Source organism: Larus michahellis, chromosome 3 (genome assembly GCF_964199755.1).
Source record: "Larus michahellis chromosome 3, bLarMic1.1, whole genome shotgun sequence".
Lineage (NCBI taxonomy): Eukaryota > Metazoa > Chordata > Aves > Charadriiformes > Laridae > Larus > Larus michahellis.
In genome coordinates, this window is record NC_133898.1 from 104,720,190 (window position 1) to 104,738,070 (window position 17,881).

Genomic DNA, 17,881 nt, shown 5'->3' on the forward strand with positions numbered 1-17,881 from the left:
AGGCTTCACTAGTCGTGCATCCAGTTAGAATCCCGGGTTCGCAAATTGTAAACTCAGCTTATTCCAACGGATCTTTGGTTTGTTCCCCAGTTTGCCAAAGAAGCTTTCACTTTCCCTACGTGTCACCACCTACCAACCACTTCAGGAAAAGCAAAGCGCGCATCAGCGGGGAGCTAATCGCTAATGAAACAGCACTTCTAATAGTCCCTCATGCGCTATGACCTAAACTCATTGCTAGCACATTTTACATTTTTTAAGCTCAGTTAACCAGACATTTATAGCTGAATTGTTAAAATACCAATTACTTATACTGTCCATCCATAAATGTGTTTTGTAATTTTTTTTCCAGAAGACAAATACTTTTGTTAATGAAAATCAGTGCATGATATTTTCTCGTGGTGTAAAGGATGGCCCTTTTTTTTTTCCAAAATATCTTTTTTTGGTATAAATTTGTCTTCATTCTTCTTAGCGTTGGGCTTGGTGTTAATACAGTATGAATATTTCACCAGTTTGCCACATGGGTGGAAAATATCGTTCTTTCCCATGTTACACACAGGTGTTTGTGATATTCCCCTGAGCCATGGTTCGTCTGATGTAACCATAGTGCTGAATATATTAGGCTCAGGTGGCACAAAAATAACATTTTAAAAAGTTGATGCTAAGAATCCTGATCAATGAAGGCAAATGAAGAATTTTGTTGTAATTAGCACCGACCATAATATTCCAGTTATTTTTACTTAGAAAAATTATATTCCTCCGATGGTTAAAAAAGGGCTTCCTGATTTTCTGGTCAACCAGTTTTTAGATGCTGTGATCGGTCCCACAGAGGTGCGTTTTGGCAGATGAGCTGAGCAGAGCTGGAATGACACGAGAACGCTCTGGAAGAACTGAACACTTAAAAATCTTAACCTGTGTTTTTTGGGCTGCCAGTGTTGAAAAGCTCGCACATGTGAAATAAAAATACTTGAGACGTGGTGCTCCCCTCTGCACTTCATGCCATTTCAGCAGGATAAAGGACCCGAGAGATACCCCACTGAGCATTCACAGTCTCCCCCGAAATGGCATTTATAAGATGAAGAAAAGATCAAAACTTGTGTATAGTATTTTGGTATTAAAATGCTTGATATCATTAAATAACATTTTGCTTTATAACTTGGCTATTGTTCTAGTCATTAGTTAATATTGCAACATCACAGCCACTGCTTTTTTTCAGCTGCTATGTAATGCAAGATCTTAACTTGTCTAGATTTCTAAAAATTGTTTTTACCATTGGCTGACTGAAATTTGCAGTTTGAGATTCTGGCTTCTTTGTGGAGAGCGGGACCTCCCTGGACTCAGGGTTTTCCACGGTGTCTGGTGCCTGTTTCCTACAGCCCTTCATTTCTGCGGGCTGCTGCTCCCAAGTCCTGGCCGGCCTGGGAATGCTGTCTCGACCCCAGGGAATTTTGAACTTGTGTCCCTTTCAGATGGCAGTGCTGTCTCTTCCCCGGGTATACATGGAAACACAGATAAGTACTATCTGTGTGAGCTGTAATAACTCATTTTGGGCTTGTCAGGAAGTGTCTATCAGTATTCTTTCAGCAGTTGTGAGTGGTCCTGAGAGAACCCCACCGATGCTGCCGCAGGGTATTGTAGAGGTTTCTGTCCAAGCTATAACACGTAGGGAGAGAACTGCTGCTTCCCAACTAGTGTTACTAATTAGAAGGTACTTGTAAGAAACTAGACAAAAGAAAACTTCAAACCCAAATAAAAATGAAACAGGCCAGGAGTACTGGCATTTAAACCTTTTATTCAGCGTCTAATTCTCCAATGCTTACTCATAGCGAGTAGTGCTTAGTTACCCACAAATGCTGGCAAATACTTGCTGAACAAATACTAACCAGAGATATCAGAAAGGGTTGCTACGTCAAGCCTGCCTTTAATATATTTTTCGTTTAAAGGTTATCGACATATCTGTTCGACATTAGCTTCGAAATGCTCAGTTATAACCTTAGAAACTTGGAGCAGACTCTTTGCACTAGAAAAATCCTCTCCGGTTCAGTGCATTTGCATATGCTAATCTCTGCCAAGTTCGCTCCAAAATGAAAGGCTTTACATGGACATTAAAAAAAAAAAAAAAAAAAAAAAAGGCAAACAAATCCCAAACCTCAAGTCAGATCTCTGTATATATCTCACAGTTTAGAACCGGGCAGTGGAGCTGCTAAATAGCCTGTATCCTGTTTCTCTTCAGTAGCAGCCCATTCATCTTCAGGTACGGAGCAGCCAGTTTACATGCTTCTGCCTCTTTTCTGCTTTACTTTTTCTACACAGTGGACGATGGCAAACCCATGTAAGCTAAATACGCACTTGAGCCAAGGAAACCTCACAGTTAGCAGACAATTTTCCTTTTGTCAGCCAGGAGAAAGTTCATTTTCACTGAAGATGAAGTGTTTTCTTATAGCCTAAATATATTTTATTTTTGGTAGTTCTTAAGGCAACATAGATTTGTACATTTGGAAAAAAAAATGTGCTCATGAAAACAAGGATAGTTTACATTTTTGAAAGGGTGGGAGGGAGGTGTGCTGTAAGGGACTAGCTACAGGTGACTTAGTTAGTAACTACTGCTCTGAAAATAATGTAAATACTTTTCCTTCATTAGCTCTCACTTTAATCTGTAACTCTACCCTTATATGGCAAGCCACAAATGTTTTTTTTTCTTTTAGTGCATTTCTATTTTGTAACACCACGTATACATTATAATAATACATATATGCAGGTTTATATATAAATATGTATGTATTTACACACACATACAAACACATACGCATTGTCTATGTAGATGAAATTGCACAGGCGTACACATATGCATGAGCATATAAGTATAAATATACACATATATTGTAATAACACACACATGCATGTAACATTTAGTCATCTAAATATGCACTGTTTCAGAGCTGACGTTATTCCTTCCTCAGATCCGAGGACTGTTAATACTAAAATGCAATAAAAGAGCAGGGGTTATAGGAGGGAGCATTTAGTGGAGCTGGGTGCAGCCATAGACGTTTAGCTGGTTATCCAAACCGAATCCCAGCTCTGAGCGGTTTAGCCTTTGTCCATCAGCAGTAAAGCAAAGCACCTATCTCACGAGGCAGGTGGAACTTCTCCAGAAGTGAGAAGTTCTCTCTTCTTGCAGAGCGCGGCTGCTTCACCAGTCAATGATACATTGCACTCTGTGGCAGTGGAAACCATGGATCATTTTCCTTTCCACATCCGTAGAATCTGAAGTATTAATCCCATAAAATGGTCATCAGCCAGTACTGTGGCCTGTAGGTTCCCTTGCCACGTCAAAACATGTTGCAAAAGTTGCTCCTAACTCAGGGTCAGAACAGCAGCAGACAGTGGAATTAGCCCCAGATCAGTTGTAAACTCAAACTAAAATCCTCTGTTTGCTCTGCCTTAAACTCTTGTGCAATCCTGAATTAAGCAATGATGAGGTTAACTTTTTTATTTGAAATTGTGGCAGTATCGGAAGCGGTGGGAGCCGCACCTGCCCACCTACAGCAGGTCTGAGGGGACTTCTCATGCCAGGAGTGGTGCTCCCTTTGCCGCTGGGCTGCCAGAACCTCTCAGCCCTGATTCATGGCTCCTACTTCTGACCACTGGCAAGATGACGCTTATGCCATTAGAGTACAACGTGTGTTAATTTATATGATGTAACTACCTCTTAAATATATAGTTGTCACAGTGCATTTTAGTACCACTTCAGAATTTATTACGTTAAGTGGAAATGAGCAGCATTCCTCCCATCTGCCTGGTTATTTGCAGCAATTAGTGTTTTCCAAAGTCATCTATGGCTCTGACATTACTACTGATGTGCTTATGGCTACAGTGAAGTCCTAAATCCTTTTGCAGTTTTTGGTTTGTCCATATTTCTAGTTACTTTACAACATGCCCTCTTTCAGCTTTTTTTGATATTCTTTCCACTCTGGCTTCTGGAATTTGTATAAAAGCCACCGAGGTTTTTTTTCCTTTTGAACTGAAGACACTGGGCTGGTGGAATTTCCTTTAACTGGAAGTATGCCTGGGCTTGTGGTTTTATTATTTGCACAGTTTTATATTGTCCTGTTTGTTTACTCCCAAGCACAGGGAACGCTCCATTAATCATGGGAAATGGGCATTCGCTTCACCTCTTTAATTTACATTCAACTCTTTTTCTCACAGTTGAAAGGGACAAGGACTTCTCCCACCAGCGAAGGCACTACAAAGAGTTTCGCTTTGACCTTACTCAAATCCCGCACGGAGAGGCAGTGACAGCAGCCGAATTCCGGATATACAAAGACCGAAGCAACAGCCGCTTTGAGAACGAAACAATTCAGATTAGCATATATCAGATCATCAAGGAGTACCCAAACAGGTACCCTCTTGGCATGAACGTATCACGTCTTGAATCATGTCTCGTGTTTCTGTCTCAAGCAGGGAGACAATAGCTGATCATAAGCATACCCTTGGCAAGGCATCTTTGCTACCACGACAGCAAATCCTGAGCAAGAATAAAACTTATCTTCAGTGTGATTTATTCCAGGCTTATGGAGAGTTACATGCCCAATGTCACCAAATATAATCTGCCCATGCACAGAGCGGGTGAGGGTTCGTGTTCTCAGGGAGCAAATGGTGGAGTCCTGTGTACAGTCTAAGTGTCTGAATTTGGGAAATGCACCATTTGCTGATGCTGAGGTACTACCAGCCAAGATTCGTTCAGCTCTTTTAAAGGCAGATAAAATGTTCAACTTTGTTCACGTTTGAACGAGCATGGGTTTTTTGGGATGTGTTTTAATATTGTGCTGAATGAAATTAAAAGATGAAATCGTGTGCTGACTTTAAGATGACATATGCACATTTAACACATGCATCTCACTATAACTGATAATTAAAACAAATATGACTTTACACGTGAGCAAATCTTTAAACCTGAACTTTTCCATAGTCTTCATGATTTTGTAGGTCCCTACAACATCCTTCCTCAAATACCTCTTTTTCAGGTCCTAATCTACTTAACGGTCTTTTGTACAGGAGTCTTTCCATGTCATCCTCATTGCCTCCTTCCCTGAGCTTTTCCTAGTTGTACGGTATCCTGAAAGGCGTGATGTCATGGCATGATGCAGAGCTTGCAGAGCTCTGTGTGTGACATATTTCCAAGGCTCTGCAAGACCCGAGTAAATAAATGACCAGATTTCACCAGGCAAACTAGCTAAATACCTGAAAAATCTCATTAAAAACCAGCAGCAATTCTGATATGCTTCTGCGAAAAGCTACATACACCCAAAATTTGGGTTTTGAAATTAAATCGGCATGTGTCTATTCTCAGAAAAGTGGAAGAAAAAGGGATTGTTTTGAGATAAACAAAAACTCTCCCTCATCTTGGAACAGATAAAATATTTCTATCCTGGGCATGTTTAGCAAAAGCAAAGAAAATGGCAGCCTAAACTCGCAGAGTACTCTGGGGGAAATAAATGCCCCATCAACAGTTAGCTCGAAGGCTGGGCCAGAGTTCAAATCTCTTTTTCTGCACACAGAAGCTTGAGCCTGTACCTTCCAGGTGAGATCTCTGAACATCAAGCTGTAAAAATTTTATGGCTATAAACAGGGAGTCGTTTTGTAACAACGGAGCAGAACCAACAGGAGGGAAAGCGCTCATCCTTCCAGAATACCTTCTGCCATTTTAGTAAATTTGGGCAGGAATAAGACAGTGCGGGATTTTTTTTTTACCTCTGCCTTCAGCTTGGAAAAATTCTTTTGATATAGCTTCTAAAAGAAACTTCCCGTAGGAAGGAATGCAATGGGAAGGAACAAAACATGTCTTTTTAAAGAGCACAGGTCAAGGCTAGGATGATGCAAGCTGTTCACCTGCAAACACAACAGATTTTTATTTTTTTTTAAGAACTAATGGCAAAAGTTAGTTTTTCTAATCCATTTGATGTTTTTCTTTTTTGGGCTTTGGTGGTGTTTGTTTTTTTTTTAATGTTTTCCCAGTAAATGATTTCTGTTCTATTTTAGAGAGAGAAAAACCTGCTTACTACTGTGACGCAAGATCACACTTTAATATGATCTGACTTGTTAAAATGACACCTGTCCTTGTGAAATTTGTTAAAGAATGCTCTTGATTTCCTTCAATACATAAACACAAATTTATAAATGTTTTATATTTCCATTTACAAACATAAAAGACCATGTCCTCTAATGGAAGCATGATGATAGAAAGGGGGACATGCAACGATATACCACCCATTTGATTTCACCAGAAACTTCAGATGTAGACTAAACGTTTCCCTCCTATTGTTGATTTTTCCAGTCTTTACTCATATATGGAATGTATAGGGGCAAATGCCTCAGTGGGACAGGATGGGAGAAGACCACAAGCTCATCACTGTTCAAATTAGAAACAAGGTACTTTTCCCAAGAATTTTTTTTTTTTTTTTTTTTTGGCAATAAAGCCACAGCTTTTGCTTTGGGGCCTGGACTTAGTGTTATTCTTGACTTTGTCACTTCAGATTTATTGTACATACGTACATGAGATTTTAAGTGCAAAATTTGCAGAAGCTGCAACTGCAGAATGTGAGGGTGAGAGAACAGTGAGGGTGGTGAGACACTGGAACAGGTTGCCCAGAGAAGCTGTGGGTGCCCCATCCCTGGAAGTGTTCAAGGCCAGGCTGGATGGGGCTGTGAGCAGCCTGGGCTAGTGGGAGGTGTCCCCGACCATGGCAGGGGGGTTGGAACTAGATAGTTTTCACGGTCCCTTCCAACCCAAACCATTCTGTGATTCTATGATTTCATAATGTCCCACACTCCTTAGTAGCTCCACACCACAGCAAAACTGCTGTGTTAGACCCTGCTCCTCCACCCTTCTTTGCTCTAAACAGGAGACGTGGGTGTCTGACAGGGCTCTGCAAAGCCAAATGCAGCCCTGCCATGCTTTCAGGCAAGGAGCACTCAGGGTTTAGGGTTTCTGAGTTGCAGACTAAGGATTATGTTGTAGTCTTGGACATTTTTCTGTCTCTCTGTCAGCATGGCTGCTGAAGCGTGTGTGTATTGAATTCGCTCAGAGTTTGCTGAAACGACAGTCTGGGATTGAAGTTTTCTCTTTGTTCTAAGTAAGTGTGTAAAGCACAGCCTATGGCAAGGCAGACTTTCCTACGCAGCCCTGCCAATGTACTCCTACCCGCATCTTTTCTCATGAGGAAAGTAATGTAGTCCAACAGGCCAAATCCTTGTTCATGATCTGGTGGCAGCTAGCCACTAATTTAACTGAACCCCAAGGATTCTTCCCGCATTAGGGAATCCTCAAGTGGTATTAAGATACTACAGCAGCTTCCTGGAATGAGGCAAGAGGTGAAGCAGCATTATGGGGATGGCCTGTTACAGAGTAATCATGATTTGATCTTGTCGAAAACTTCGCTGGTTTTCAAGGAACATATAGGTGGTTTATTCCACCTTTACTTCCTTAAGTGACCCAGGAGATCCAGACTTGTTTAGACGTTATGCCCGCAGCCTCTTCGCTGAAATTCCTGACTGTGGTAGCATTTCTGCTGTAGACAACTGGCCGTTTGGGACCAGACTGAGATCACTAAACTTAAACAGCCTCCATAAAGGTAAAGCCAATCAGCTGTATTCTGTCTGAATGTGTTCACTGTTGCATTTCAGGCTATTTACGACATAATGCCTTACTTTTTTATTATGTGTTGTGGGCTATATTTTAAATAGAAATATTTTTTAAAATTGGAGCCAAAATTCGCAGCTGGTTTTCAATTTAAGTGTGATCATTTTTTTCTTTTCACAGAATAAAGGAAAATTTTAAAATTAAAAATGTTACAAAATGTGATGAGAAGTTTAAGTGAATTACACCAGCCAATGGGGGAAATCCTGATCCCAGATCTCTCACTGCCTTCTCAGGGGGCAGGTTTTCACCCTGTGTTTACATTAATTGTGAAAAAAGTTGGTTGTTTTTTTTTCCTGATGAATACTTTGAATTTCTGTAGTAAATAGCTGTTACGTGGCCTAAATCATTAGCATTGGTCCAGAGACATTTTCTCTGTTCTGCTATCGAGAATCAGTTCTAGTTTTCTCTAGGTGCCTACAACTAATTTTTGGTTCATTTGCTGAGTTAATGGGTAAGAACCATCTACCTCTTTGAGTCTATTACCTTAGCCAGATCACTATGCTTATAGGAAGGCAGACAAGAAGGCTGACATATCAATGCCAAAGATCCTGTGGTGTCAGTTTCTGCTGCAGTACAAATGACTAAAGTCACACTGAGGAGAGACCCACGGGGGAATTTTGTCCTTTATAGGGGTTTCTGGACTGTACCATGAGGAGTGCTCTATTCTTAATTGACTTACGAGACATTGTGCATCCTGACTTTTGAGAACATTTCATATCAGTCCCGGCGAACTTTGTAGCTGAAAGAATCTATATGGGAAAACAATTAGGTATTCTAGGAGGAGACAAGACAAATGCGAAATTATAGCACTGTGACATTGTAATATTTTATATTCCAAAAAATGTTACAGCTTTCTATTAAATCTACTGAATGATACAAGAAATATTTATAAATAAACATCTTAAAGACTGTCACATTTAGAATTAAACTTTTCATCTTCAAATTCCGATAAAACTGCTTATTAGAGAAAGAAAGTTGGCATTTAGGACTCTAGGGAGTACTATTTATGAGCTTGTGGTACGTTGTTAATTTGTTCAGTGCTAGCATAACAGGTCAGGCTCTTTTGAATTGTAAGACTGTTTTCATGTTAGCTCCAGAGGGAAAGCGTATGTTTTCTCCTTGTGTGGTCATTAGCATAGTTCTACTAGAATGGAAGTGAAAAGAGCCCAGCAAAAGATTATCCTTTAACAGAAGAAAAAAAAGTTACTTGAAAGAAAGCCCTTCCAATTTTCTTTTGCTTATTCTTAAAAAAAAAAAACAAAACCAACAACCCCTCCTTTATAATTTCTGAGCTCTTTAACCTGATTCTGCAGATATTTCTCACATGTAAGTAAACATCTGCTTGTCATAGCTCATTTGGTCTTATTTTCCTGAGTGTTGAATAACCACAATTTCGAGAGCTACATGAGATTTTTTTTCCAGTATCAGACCTTCAAAGTGCATTTACAATGTTAAGTCTAGATAAGACAGTAACTTCCCATGATGTTGGTGCGATTAAGCAATTAAGTGACAGAACCATTTAATTTTAAATCCATTTTTTATACAAAAAGGCTATTATTTCTGTCTGTCTTACCTCTTTAAGCACATATTCATGCTGTCTGTAAGGTAACGATACGATTCCAAGGTCTGTGTAAGCCAAGACTGACTTTAGTTAACTTAGACAGTCATTTAGAATAAAATATTTTTTTTTTATATTATTGTTTTGATTACTATTTATGGCAGAAAAGAAATAGGTTTCTACAGCTATAGATTAGGTTTAAAAGGCTGAATGGTGAAAACGGTTTTTAATAATGCATGCTGCTTTGTAGAAGCATTTAAAGTGAAACTGATGAGAGTTAAATATCTTGTGTTTAGTGTGGTCATTGCAGTAAATTATTTGTAATACAGATGTGGTTCTGGAACCAATTCTGTCAGGAGATATGTGAAAACAGAACAAATAAACGATCCATACTAAACATTTAGTAACACAATTATACTAACTCTTCCGAGCAGCCTTTCCGAATTACTGGAAGATTTCATGGGAACAAATTTGAGAATATACCAGGGAACTGAGGGTTAAAATGTAATAATTACATTATTGAATAGATATATAATTTCTACTTTGATACAGAGACTTATTTTCTAAACATCTGTACTAATATGAAACTGTCTGAACCGTCATCTATTCATGACATATGATATAGCTGCTGTCATATGTTATTAATAACAGATTTTTTCAGCGACACTATGCCTTTGAATTTTAGTTGAAATTGGAACGTGATTTTGACATTTTTTGTCTTTTACACGGAATGGTTTATAAAAGTTAATCTTCCTGCGATATTCTAGTGCTGAAAGATGAATCCTTTATACACAGCCTCAACTACATATTTTGTGTATTTATATCAGGAAGCTGGATTTTTCAGATTTTCCAGAGCTGTAGTTCTCACATGCTGAGACTCATTTCAGAAAGGCCTCTCAGGGGAAATACCTGTATTATACTTAACAATTACATGTTCGCTACAGCACATGCTGTACTGTGTCCTGATGAGGCTATGTCAAAGGATTATTCATTTGGACTCCAGGAAGTCATTGTCAGCAAGGAAACTAAGAATAAAATATAATAATAATATTTGAACGCCTTAACTCTCTTTTTTCTTTAACTTAGGGATGCAGACTTGTTCCTGTTAGACACAAGAAAGGCTCAAGCTTCTGACGTGGGCTGGTTTGTGTTTGACATTACTGTGACCAGCAATCACTGGGTGATTAATCCACAGAACAATCTGGGCTTGCAACTCTGCGCTGAAACCGGGGATGGTAAGATCATAACTGCAGATCATATCGCTGTATACACTCTTGTCATCTCGCGCTGGGAACCTTTTCTGGAGGGGTGTTTTTTAACTTGACCGGGTGAAAATTCACTGAGAGCTTATAAGCAAAGAACACAAGTCTTATCCTGCCGTAGCTATAGTCTGTGAGCTTTCTATTACTCTTAATTCTGTAGAATATGGCAATTATAAAGCTAACTGAATCAAGTTAAATTAAATGAAGTTTGGGATAAAATCTCCTACATACAAAATGAAGTTCTATTTTACTGTTCTTCCACCGATGATCACATTAATGAAACTCAAGCAGATTTGTAGAATTTTTGATTCAGAAAGTTTCTAAAGGTCCTTCTCGGCTGAAGAATGGAGAAAGGTATAAAAAATACCCTCAGGACAGTTCAGGAGGTACCTCACAGCCACTGGTACTGATGTTGGAGAAAGGTTAACAATAGGGTAACGTGGGAATTGGTTTTCTATCATTTGAAAAAAAAAAATTAATTTCAAAACTTTTTTGTCTTGAAATGGGATAAAATTTTGAAATCTTGAAAATTTTAATTAGCTGAAAATTAGAAAGAACACTATCAAAACCGAAGTCAGAGCTGTGGGGTTTTTAGTACAAATTTACTAGGCTACTACATTATTCACACTTATGCTCTTCATTAAAAAGTGAAAATGCATCTCAATGCAAAATAATATTTTTAGAAGAAATGTTCTTTACTTAGACTTCTTTAGAAACTAATAAAAAGAGACTTATATACTGTTTTCCCTGTGATGGTTCACTTAATCCATACTACTTTACAGGCAAACTTTCAGATTTAGCTCGCTCTTGTCAAAAAGCTTTTTATGTCAGAGGTCAAGGGATCTATGATGCTAGTTAATCTAAACCTTAGCTGACATAATGTTAATGAGTAGCAGAAGAAACCCTGGTGTAAGGATTAATATTTTTTTCTTCTTTCTTTGTTCTGGCTACATTCTCTCATTGTTTTTGATCTGAATTCTCCCTCAGGCTCAGCTGGGCTGTGAACAAAGCCTCTCATACTTTTTCGGCAAGTGCTCTGGCTTCTGGAGAGTTATGCAAAACCCATCCTTCTTTAGGCACGATGCTTAAAAGGGGAGTTGGCAGGCTTGAAGCAGAGCGGACGGCTCTTACACTTCATATTGCCTATACGGTCGGAGTACCGTCGGTGGAAAAGGGAGGCAGCAATGCAAAGTAGACCACGTCGTTGCGGCGTTCAACCAGCCTTCAAAGGCACCACACCTGAGCTCAGGCTGTAAAACGAGCAACTCTGCTGGGCAGCCTGGTTTTGTGGGGCCATTTTTAAGCCCTTAAAATTCTGGAGAGGTGACACCTCCGTCAGGCATCCAAATTAGGTGGGCTGGCTTCTGGCCAGCTTTCCTGCTCCAGAATAAACTCCATCCTTGACTTTTTTTCCAGGAGATTCAAATACAGAAATTCTTGAAAATTAAATATCCATGAAAGGCATTCATTAAGAAACCCTGGAACCAGCAATTTGTTGGTTCTAGCCTCAAAACTATATCCATTCAGTAAACAGCAGGAAAGTTTGTATGGAAACCTTTAGGTTAATACACTGAAGAAATTGTAAAAGAACAGTTTATGTAAATATTTCCCCTGTCCTACTCCCAAGATCAGAAAGGTGATAGATAATTTTCTATTTTAAATTCCAAAGCCACAGGCAGCTTTACCTTCTACACCTCACTTATTTGAATTTCTCAGCACAGCTGCTTGAGTGCGGAGGGAATTCCCCTCTTCCCTCACTTTCTGTTCCCTTTTCAGTTTATTCATCCAAGAAGAGTGCCCTTCTAGGGACTAAAGTTTTCAAAACTATAGGGAAAACCTGTGCTATACCACTTCAGCTTAACATAAGGCAAATCATCCTTTCATGCCCTTACAATTTTGCTCTTAAGGCTTTGATTATTTTTATTGGGTTGCTGTTACTTCTGGAAGCTATTAGAAACACCAGCAGTTGAATGACATGTTTGTGTACAGATGGAACATGAATTTTTATACATGACTCAGTATGTAGTGGACTCAATTTGTAACCCAGGGAACCCCACCCACCTTCTCTCCAACCAGTTTTCTATGAAAACTCAGAGACTGGTTCAAATCAACTGAAAAACCTTCCCTCAGCTCAAGTGAACTTTAGGCCGTGCAGGTCTGAAGCAGGTTTCTTCAGGCCTCCAGCTGTCCATTGACTTTACGGGAGGTAGAGGAATTCTGCCCCCATAACTGGAGAGACATTTATGATAAGACCTGATCCATTAACCTTTCTATTGCAACAGACCATTAAACTAAATGGGATTCTGCTAAGTCAGAGGATCCCTGTTTGAGGTATTCACATGCTGCACTGGGGCCCTGGATAATCAAGTCTCTAAATACATATTAATTTTTAGGTTTGTTCATACAGGACCTTTAAAATGGGGTGCCAATAATTACTGAGACTCCAGGGTGCTACTATACTATCATTACCATTAACAGTAATCTTTCTTACAGTTATTTTTCTGTGATTTTTTAGATAACTACTCGCATAAACATATTTCTTTGGTGATCCCTGAAGATGGTGCATAAATAATAATAATGTCTACATGAGGAATAAAAAAAAATTTGTAACTATTTAATATAACAGTGTGATAAAAACAACTTTGGAAGAATGGCTGGTTGTTGTAATTCATACTTTTCCCCCTTTGAAAATGCTGAAAAAGTACAAAAAGCCACATGACATTGGAATGTGTTTTCTTTTTTCTTTAAGACAGTATTTGGTATCATACGCCTCATTTTAGCATGAAATGTAGACTTTTTCTCTTAATGGGACGTTTTATTTTGAACAGTAAGAATAAAGGTTTGCATGACACATATGGAAGCTGTCAACATATAATGCACTGTTTCCCTGGGGCTGTGGTAAATTAAGGATCAGGTTTTTTTGATTCTCTTTTTTAATGTCTCCTCAACATTCTGCAGCATCCCTTTTTGGCCGATTCCCTCCTTTTGACACCAAAACTCTCCATGGTGTTTAAAACGAGAGGTGCTCATTTTCACACTGATGGAAGTGCGGGTGTTAGATGAATTGCAGCATAAAATCAATGCAGATGCAGAAACAATTCAAAAAGCTCCATGTGACGCTTTTCCTGTATATACACCATATGTCTGCTAAGACTTAAAGCATATTCCAGTGAATCAGCACCTTTGTATTAACATTTAACATTTTTATAATTGGAAGTTAGCAGCAGCTTGAACATCACTTTTACTGGAGGAGTATAAATAGCTGTTAAGAGTATTTCTTTTGCTGTTTATATCATTGCTGAAGAGAATCTAGTGTTGTCTACAGAAAACTGGAGAGGGAGATAACGTGTAACGATGACTATTGATGGTCCACAGAATAAAACAAGTTCCAAATACACAGCTGTCAATACAAGATCTTGGGTAGCCCCCACGGCCATGTAGATCAGTGCCTTTTCTTAGATTGCTGCAGCTCTTGGTTATTTTCCACCCGCCTGCACATCAGAGGGGAAGAAACTGCTGGTAACATTGAAAAGCCCAAGCTGATTAAGGTGATTTCTGTTACCACATAGTCCTATGGAAGGCTTCTTTGGGTTTTCTTGCTGTTTGAGGTGGGCAGGCAGCAGGAATCCTCAGCTCCCTGACTCTGATTCTTACTTCAGGTGTTTTTTTTTTCCTCAGAGCAAAGGGAAACTTGAAAGAAATAGGTTTCCTTCATCCAAATGAAGCCAGGGGAAGGCCGGTTCTCTCTCCAGCACTTATTTGGGTACACTCTGACATGTGTCCCCTGGAAGGGCTTTTGGCTCCTAATCCTGCATGCTGCAGGAAGGATTGGTGAGGTCCTTCTCCAGCGATGATGGGGGAGACATTAAGAGACACACTCTCTCTTTTTTTAGCCTCTCCTTTCAGCCTGGGCCTTCCAAGACCCCTTTCCCCTACAAAGCCTTCAGAGAGGCAGCACAGCCACATTCTCTATGTCTCAGAGGGTGGCTGCCTTGCTTTCAACCCATAGCAACCTGTGGCAGCACCCTGGCTTCTTCAGGGGGTTGGCTGTATACTTTACATGGGCCTTGGCCTCACCTTTACAACACTAAATGTTATCAATCTCATCCCAAGGTTTTCCCCAGTCAACAGAACCACAGAATCACAGAATGGTAGGGGTTGGAAGGGACCTCTGGATATCATCTAGTCCAACCCCCCTGCCAGAGCAGGATCACCCAGAGCAGGTTGCACAGGAACGCGTCCAGGCGGGTTTGGAATGTCTCCAGAGACGGAGACCTCTTGGGCAGCCTGTGCCAGTGCTCTGCCACCCTCAAAGTAAAGAAGTTCCTCCTCATGTTTAGGTGGAACTTCCTATGCTCAAGTTTGTGCCCATTACCTCTTGTCCTGTCCCTGGGCACCACTGAAAAGAGCCTGGCCCCATCCTCCTGACACCCACCCTTTAAGTAACCTTGGCACCTAACTTAAATGACCACGGTAGCCATCAGGTACTCTGAAGGATGCTGCAGGGTTGTTACATTTAAGTCTCTTGGATTTGGTATTTACAAGGCAAAGTATCAGGAGTGAGTTCACCTTCATTAGTGTCCTTACAGTGGGGGAATTTAGGATATATATCTTTATATTGATATATACATGGATTTTGGCAGGCAATAGCTCTGCCTAAATTCTGAGCCATCTGGAAGCCATATAGCCATGTTAGCACAGCACTGAACCCGAGCTAATATATCCTGCCCCTCAGCAGGTTTTATTAGCTTGGGCTCAAGCACTGCCTAAGTACAGCTACATGAGTTCTGGTTCAGAGCTGACTTTGGCCAAAGTTACACTAGTAAATTCAACATGCTCAGGAACACTGTGGTGTGAAACGAGCCGGAGGGATGACTCTCTGAGTCTCCAAAACGGGGTGACCCCATGGCGGCTGCCCCTCGGCAGAGGTCCCTGCAGCACTGCCTTGGGGGTGCTGGGGACTCCGCGGTGGAGCTGGCATAGGGCATAAGTGCACCAGGAGCACCCTCCCACCCCGAGCAGATCAGATGATCCAGCTCCAGCGCTTGGGAGAGCTCCTGGCCATGCTGTAATTTACTCAGATAGGTGTAACCCCTGTTTCCAGCCGGGTCAGAAATACAGTCAGCATTTTCATGTGTCTGCTTGCGGCGAGCAATGTGAACGCACCTTTTGTTAGTAAGGGCACACTTGAAGCAGGAAGGTCAGGGAGGTGAGATGGGCTCCTGCCCCTTCTCCTGCCACCACTGCTTACTGGTGCATACTGGTGCATAGTGGTCCTGGCTGTACAGCTGTGCAACTCCCCCTCCACCCTGCTCCCCAGACAGATGAAGGACACATCTGCTTCTCAGCACCACTATTTTAGAGATGAAGGTATTTGTGCTCCATTTCATTCAGAAGGCTTTTATCCATTTTATTCTTTGGTGGATGACCAATTAATTTAATCTTTCCTTGGTTTATTGTCTTCCTGAACACATTTTAAACTGTGCAGAAAAGCCCTAGGACTTCTGCAAACCCTTCACAGTTTAAGTACATTAAATTGTAAGGATAAATCAAGTACTTAGCAAGTGTATTTGTGTATGATTACATCTGATTTTTTGTGTAAGCATACATGGTACTGCCACATTATGCAGCATACCATGGTTCCTCACGTATTCCCAAGTGCTTTCTTCATGAGCTTTGTGAAAACCAAAATCAACAGAAAAGGACATGTAAAATTCCTTCAGCTGAACTGAATCAAATCAACAAAATGTAAAATTTTAAAAACAAAAGCTAAATCTTTAGTTTTGACTAAAGCTATGAAGCCTAGGAAATGCAGAGCAGGCCATCCAAGACCACCCATTTTTCAGAATTCCTTAAAGCCTCCAAGGAGCAGAAGAGTTAATAAAACACATTGAGCTTGTTTCAAAAGCATGTTTTATGTTGATACAGATAAATGTGTCCACCAGAGGAAAAGTTTGCGTAACAGTTTATGTAGATGATACAATAGAGACAGTATAAAATACTTTGGAGTCAGAGTGTTGAGGATGTCTCATATATGGACCATTACATTTACGTTGTTAGGTTTTCTCTCCTCCTTTTTTTTTTAAATAAGCCTTCCTTTAAGCTTTGGTAGCCAAACTCTACTTCAATTCTTTTGCTTCTCTGAAGTCACATTGCTCTCAAGAGCACTGTTCAGGCATGAGAAACCACACAACTTTCTATCTAATTTTGGAAACTACTTTGCGAGCTTTCAGACTCAGAGCCTCAGGACAGTTTTTGCTCAAATATTAGATGTTATTGGACCTCAGAAAGACTCAGGATCTTTCTCCAAAAGGCCTTTCCCAATCCTCATTTCAGATATCACTCCCCATAAGGATGAAACCATAGGTGTGGCATTGGAAATTTTTTTTTTCAGCAAACCAGAAATGAATTCTCAACATCACTAAAGTTTTCATTTCAATCTACAAATACATAAAATTATTACCAAAATAACTACTGTGACCTAGCAGTCGTGGTTAATCTATAAAATGTGTTTTGTGGCTTGTTGAACACTTTTGAAAGTAAATAAGTGCTTGTTTTTCATAACAAAATGAGTGGTTTGCTGCAGTTCGATGACTCAGGACAAAATAATGGATCTTGGAATCACTCATTGTCCTGTGTTGCCAGTGTAAATCTGGCCAAGATGCATAATGGCTGAAAGCTCTTGCAAAATTAGTGTCTGCTCAATGCCTTACATAAAATATATACTGCCTGAGGAGAGACAGCCAAGTCACAAATCTTACCACTGTCATTGGCATCCACACTGGCGATCTCAGAAGAAGTCAGCTTTCTGAATGTCATGAAAAACGAGGGGATTTCTCCGGGTCAGGACTGTGAGACAGATTGTTATTGAAAGCTTGAAGAGCTCTTGCCTTTCCATTTGGAGCAGCTGAGGGGGAAAATGAACTTTTAAGATGGAACTTGATCAGTTCATGAAAACAATGGTATGATACGACTGCGTGTCCCACCAGAAAAATGGACATAGTGACACAGCAAATAGGTCCACAGTTATGATCCTGAGTGCTATTCCTATCCTGTTGGGAAAAAAAAAAAAGAGCAAAATCATTGGAATTGTTGGAGTGGCACCTTTTTATCAGCTGAGCTTCACAGTTATTTTTGCAGCAGCAATTCCTTTATTATAAGGGGACAGAACGTGAAAAGGCAAATAATATTCATTCAGTTCAGTCAGTCAAACCAGCACTTCCACACAACCTTTTATGCAAACTGCTAAGGGCACTTTACTATCAAATAGAATAAAAGCCAAAAATGTTTAAATGCCAAGTCAAACAAATGCATCTTGCCAAAGACTCAAAATGATATGAATAAGGACTAAGGAGTTCAGCATAT

The 17,881-nt window shown here is 40.1% G+C and overlaps 1 protein-coding gene across 1 annotated transcript in view; it reads left to right on the plus strand.

Annotated features, from left to right (window-relative positions):
• Positions 1–17,881, plus strand: part of BMP5 (bone morphogenetic protein 5) — a 56,201-nt gene that overhangs the window by 19,360 nt on the left and 18,960 nt on the right. The window contains exons 2-3 of the mRNA XM_074581582.1: positions 4,204–4,396; positions 10,341–10,489. Of these exons, the coding sequence (XP_074437683.1) occupies positions 4,204–4,396; positions 10,341–10,489 (342 nt within the window). The remainder of the gene's footprint in view (positions 1–4,203; positions 4,397–10,340; positions 10,490–17,881) is intronic.